The 6,198-nt window shown below is 35.2% G+C and overlaps 1 protein-coding gene across 1 annotated transcript in view; it reads right to left on the minus strand.

The window, feature by feature from the left end:
• LOC125240660 (multidrug resistance protein homolog 49-like) overlaps positions 1 to 3,631 on the minus strand; it is a 49,287-nt gene extending 45,656 nt beyond the window's left edge. The window contains exons 1-2 of the mRNA XM_048148662.1: positions 3,524 to 3,631; positions 2,048 to 2,087 (exon numbers count right to left, since the gene is read on the minus strand). Coding sequence (XP_048004619.1) covers positions 2,048 to 2,087; positions 3,524 to 3,549 — 66 coding nt within the window. The 5' untranslated portion in view covers positions 3,550 to 3,631. The remainder of the gene's footprint in view (positions 1 to 2,047; positions 2,088 to 3,523) is intronic.
• Positions 3,632 to 6,198: the final 2,567 nt, after the last annotated feature.

Genomic DNA, 6,198 nt, shown 5'->3' on the forward strand with positions numbered 1-6,198 from the left:
CGTCGGTAAGTGACAGATTGTCGTGCACTCTCGATTTAAAACTAGCGTAGAACAGCGGCCAGTTACGTATGTCTCCATCAAACGCTACCAGTTCCATCGTTGGCAAAGAAGGTCTAGCTCTCTCCACCGATAAAGGCGGCGAAGAGGCCGGCGGTGCGGCTGGTTGCAGTCGCTTGACCACTCTCCTGATGCGGCAGTACAAATCTTCAAAGGCTATGAGCGGCTGATAGTTAGGGACAGCAGCCGTCTTAGTCCTCAGTAGCGTGCGGTTGTACTCATTTACCACTTCTTTGAACTCCGTCCGAAGTTCGTCAATAGTGTCAGCAGCGTCAAGAAAACTTTCGCGACTCACTGCATCTGTATCGGCAACTAGCGACTTTTTATAAATACCCTGGACGAGTTCAAAGAAGACGTTGCGTTTTGCTTCAAGCATTGACAACTCGTCTTCATAACACCAGCTGTCAACGCTTTCGGCTTTTGTTTCTTTTGCCATTTTGCAGGAGACGGGTTAAATATGCGGTAAATCAATTTATGTTCCTATGAAAGGATAAACTCTTATAAACGTATACCTAAATTGCGGGTGCGGTTAAGAATATATATTTAGGTAAATAATTTATAAGGGCGGAGCGACGAATAAAGTAATACACGTATAAACAAATACCTAAACTGCGGGAGCGAGTAATTAAGAATAATTTAGGTAATATTTATACGGGCGGTGCGGGAGGAGAACGATTCGCAATGAATGTATGAGGAGAAAATAGGGGAACAGGGAAGAGAATCAGGTTCGAAGACCAGAAATGTTGAAGGACCTGCGGATACGAAGTTCCTAACGAACTATTGTAATAAAATAAAACAAAACGGAAAATAAAATTATGGAGATTGATGGGGAGCCAAACTCACCGATGTTGTCGTCTCGAGAGTTTATCGGGTGGCCACCCTTGCAAAGCTTGGTTCTCTCTTTCCTTGCACTGCACACTCGCGAATCGTTCTATTATAATATAATTAATTAATAACTTAATTCGTTGCGGATATTTTTATTCACCATTGACAACGACTTTCTTTTCGCGGATTGACACTTGACGTATTTTATATTTTTTTAAGAAGTTTGGCAAAGAGGCGGGTGACATGACAATTAAAAATGAGGTTGAACCTATCATAAAGAAGAGCGAGCGGGATGGACGATATGAATGATAATGAATGAAAAGGGCGCGAACATTTCATGATGAATACTATTTTCAGAAAAGTCCGTAATTTTGTGCATAAACATACTGAATGATTGAAATATATGTGACACGCTATAAATTAATAAACGATCTTTTATATTCTGCAATAAAAAATATTGTTTACTTTTTTCTTTTCATTTAAAAAAAAATTAAATTCCTCCCATCGCGTACCAATTCTAAATTAACTATGCTTTAGTAGTGTAAGTAAGATAGTTTTTCTAGGTGTCGGTTAGTTGAACAAAACCAAACTTTCATCGTTCTTACAGCGATATGAGTACAAAACCGCACGTTCATGAAACTTTAGACCAGTAGGTATATTGCGCCGTGCTGAGAATTTTATGGACGCAATTTTTATTGGAGATGAAAATATGGTTATTTAAGATGATAATATATCTAAAAGGAAATTAATGGAGTGACAACGTCTTGGTGAATAACCGCCTAGAAAAGCCACGGTCACAAAAACCACTAAAAAAGATAATTGGCACCTTATATTCGACACGTGACTATTATTTGTTCTGAAAACTGTAGATGAAAAAGAAAATATTCGGATGACGAAGTGACCCGTACGGTTTAGGCCCATTTTGAGGACATAAATCTTTATTATCTTTATTAGGTGATACAGAAATCTTTTAGAATAGAGGAAGATTATATCGAAGAATAACGATATGTAAGTAAGTAAGTAGGTAACTAGGTAACTTTTCAGTGTTAGACTGGAAACTTTTGGATCGCACTTCGTACACACATGGAAAGTAAACTAACAAAACCTCAGATTACCCAAACACGTCAGTATTGTAGTCAAATAACGTAGGCACTTGTGTACTTACAATTTCGAAGAACGCAACTCTTTCAGGCAATTCAGGTTTCCTGAAATAAATATGCAAATATCACTATATATTATAATAAATAAATATAGTTATTAGATTTTATTGTATCAAGCGAAATACTCGTATTCCTAACAGCACTTCAGTGGAGTACGTAATACGTACTCGTATGATACAAGTCCGTATAAGCACTCTAGTATCTGATAATGTTCTGTTTGCTTTGCATTTTGAGTTTTGTAGAGAAGGGATTAGTCGCAATGCGTGTACTTTATATTATTTATTGTGAAGTTTTCAATACTACTAATACTACTTATATTATACATATATATTATACTAGCTCTTGGCCGCGGCTTCGCTCACGTTAGAGACAAAAGGTAGCCTATGTCACTCTCCATCCCTTCAACTATCTCCACTTAAAAATCACGTCAATTCGTCGCTCCGTTTTGCCGTGAAAGACAGACACACACACTTTCCCATTTATAACATTAGTATTGGATGGTCATGCATGGCAATAGTAATCTCACAAAGCTTACAACATGGTTTACGCTTGAACCATATAAATATGTAATTTCAATACTCAAAATGATTTTTCTATATAATTGACGGTCACAGTTTACATGTTTTTCTATTCATCCTATCTTTTGCGGCAACCGAAACACAATATTTTACCGTGAGTTGACCATACTCTAGAATAAAACAAGGCCAGAAGGTAAATAGGCCGGACGTTATTGTAAATTAGTTTTATTATCATTATTACACAGACAAGAAGTAAACAAGTAAATAAAAGAAAAACAAGAGGACCACAAATTAAATAATATTATGTATATCCTTAATGTCTATAGTCATCGCTAATTTTATTTCTAGATATCCTTCCTAACTTCCTATTGCATGAATTCGAAGACAATACACATGATCACAAATATACGCTAATATTTCTATTTCGCTTAGAAGCGTTTGTTAGAAGTAATAATTGTAATAAAGTAGCAATTGATTTTAGCACAAAAAAAACTTTTACCTCAATTAATGATTTAATTAAAAAAAAATGTTAAGCATTTCAATTATTTCCATGCAATGGACATACTTAGATAATTAATTATAAAAACTAGTAGATACAAAATAAATGATTTTCTATGTGATTGGAAGGTCTCAGGCCAAACTTTACCCTTTCGGAAGTGTAAATAATATCTGAGTTTGACGAAATTATTAAGCCTTGGGTTTACAGAAATAGTGAGGGGTTTTACCAAATTCAAACTCAACCTAAACCTCTACAAACAGCTAATATTAAGTCCATTTTTTAAACCGTCGCTTTTTATTCAGAAAATAAAAGTAATACCTACAATTTCCGAATAGGCACTGTGTACCTCTATTAAATAGGCACTGAATCCAAATTACAGAATTAAACCGTGTTAAACAAATTTAAAACTATAATTTTCATATTTTCGCGTAGCAAATCGTACCCGAAAAACTATCTTCACTTACTTTTCTTCATGTTTTTCAGCACCCATTATTACGATACTATAGTAGAAGCAGCTGTTCACGGGTGAATAAAACAAGCACGAGCGATGCAAGGCCGCAGCCGATGCGGTATCCACGGGGCCTCCAAGACACTACTCTCGAAGTGTCGCGCGTCGTTCCATTTATACGCATATACCTTGAGTACCATGCGTGTTTACCCTCAACGTAGGTACTCGTACTACCATCATTTAATATACATATTTATTTATTTATTTATTTCGAAAATAGTGATACAGCATGACAGTATTAAATACTAAATCACTGCAAAACTAAAAACTAAAAACAAGTACAAAAACATTTTTTATACATGATAAACTGTTGAAAGACTCATCTATGTGTTCATCTTAGACAAATTTATTTTTAAATTTAACTTATTAGCATAATTTTGTATTTTCTCTCAATTATAATGTGCCGGCACATTATAATTGAGAGAAAACCAGGACAAAGTTAATTTTGAAACTATTAGGTACTTATCGGCATAAATGGAAAACACGTGAATTATTTTATTACACAATTGCAATTGCTGGGACTCGAACCCAGGAGTATCGATTTAATTGTCTGGTTTAGTGCCCACTAGGAAAACCGTTAATCAAAAGAAAGGGAATTTAACGCAGATCTGATAGTTTTTTTTCAGTACAGATGCTGCTTTTTTTAACGCAGTAGTGCGAGCAAATCAAGCAATGATTCATTTCTTGTCTGGTCGAAACTCTTAGCTTAGATTTAGGTACTGAAAATCGTCGTACGATACTCGTGCGAAAAGGACATTCACAACTCGTGTCGATTTAAAACACTCCCTTCGTTCGTGTATTAATTTATCGCTACTCGTATCGATTTTTCTCTTTTCCGCACTCGTATCTACAAGTATTTTGTTTGGGTTACAAAAAAAAACACATTATTTACTCTACTACGTTTTATTTATGTCTCTTTAACATTACAAATTTGTGGACACTTATCTCTACAAAAATCTTGACAAAAGATGTACAGATCGCTGAAATTAATGTTGATAGTAATATTAATGACGACTACTTCAACAAGTGTCAATTGTGACATGCCGCAAAATACTAGTTGCTCTATAGAAGACCATAATAATATGATCCCCGATCCTTTACAACCCAGCAGCTTGGTACGCACGTTACAATTTTTTTTTAATCTTCTTTAGTGAGGATAACTGAGTACGACGGCATATTTAATTGTTTATAAAGTTTGAGGATACCTGGAAAAAATGAATCCAATAAATATTCACTGCATTCGGTCACGCGTGTACGCTGCGACCATTTTGCGACCGTGTGTTGACCGTTTGGTGACCGTTTGGCGACTGTTTTTTACATGGAATATTACCCAGTCTTAATCCATATTTTAACAACTTTATTGGTTTTCTAGGCATTATTTTTATTATTTCAGTAAAGTATATGCACCGGAGCACTAAAACTTCACCAAACTACGCAAACACCGAGTAGTCAATAATATTATTACTGGTTAAACTGAGGTAAATTGATGGCGCGTTGATAAAATTAGACTTATTTTATGAAATCACTCGAGCAATTTAATTGGCCATGGTAATTAGCCCACATTATATTACAAATGCAAACAATATTTATCTTTAACAAATTCTTACGCTATTACATTTTAATGTCAAATGATTTTATTTATTTTTTACTTTGACGTCTCTGACAGTCGCCATTTGAAAAGAATGAAATGAACGAATGATTTTGGGAAAGTAGTCGCCAAACGGTAACAATGTGTGCACGCGTAGTGCACACTTCTGTCACTTCTGTGACCATTTGTGCCTGTTACCAATCGTCCCCATATGGGTCGCCTCGGCTAAACGTCGACCGTACTGCGACTAAGCATTGAGACCCGAAGACCTGTGTGTACACAAAATAGGACGATTTGCGTAGGAACGGCGACCGATTATGGTTATATGGGCCCGCCAAGTCGGGCATTATATTGTATTAAGCTACCTACTTTCCTTCCAATCTAGATACCGATTACTACTCAAGTAGGTAAACGTTGGTATTTACTTGTGCCTGTTCTGCATAAAACTATTTATAATTGAACATAGTCACAGTACACCTCAACTGTAGCACTTAAGACTTGCTTAACACATTCATGCTCTAAATCTATCGTTTTAAAAAGCTTATACTAGTTCTATTAGGGGTGATCCAATATATCCATATAAGTATATCCTTATATTTTTATGATTAAAAGTAATTATTTTGTGATTTATTTACATATTTTAATTTTTCCATTTATTTATTTTTCGCCCCCTTTAAAAAATAAAATCTTAATGATAGTCTAATTACCATGTCAGTAAGCACTTCACTTAATTATACTTCAGAGTAGCGATTATATTACAATTTTAGTTAAATGTCGGGTATATACTATAATAATGGCCCTCATAGTGCCTTCAATGTGAGGTATGTCACTTGTACCTTTAAATACTCTAGCAGCACCCTTGGCCAAATTGAGGGTTCGGCCCTGTAAACTGTCATTTTGAAGGCCCAAAAAAATTTCGTTTTTTGTTTAAAATTTTGTTATTGTAACTAATATTTATTTTTCATCCCCCACCTTGTGTCAATTGTTTATATATACATATCAGTGAAAAGGAAATGCATGTAGTCAAAATTGGAATCTGGGGG

The sequence above is a fragment of the Leguminivora glycinivorella genome, chromosome Z (assembly GCF_023078275.1).
Source record: "Leguminivora glycinivorella isolate SPB_JAAS2020 chromosome Z, LegGlyc_1.1, whole genome shotgun sequence".
NCBI lineage: Eukaryota > Metazoa > Arthropoda > Insecta > Lepidoptera > Tortricidae > Leguminivora > Leguminivora glycinivorella.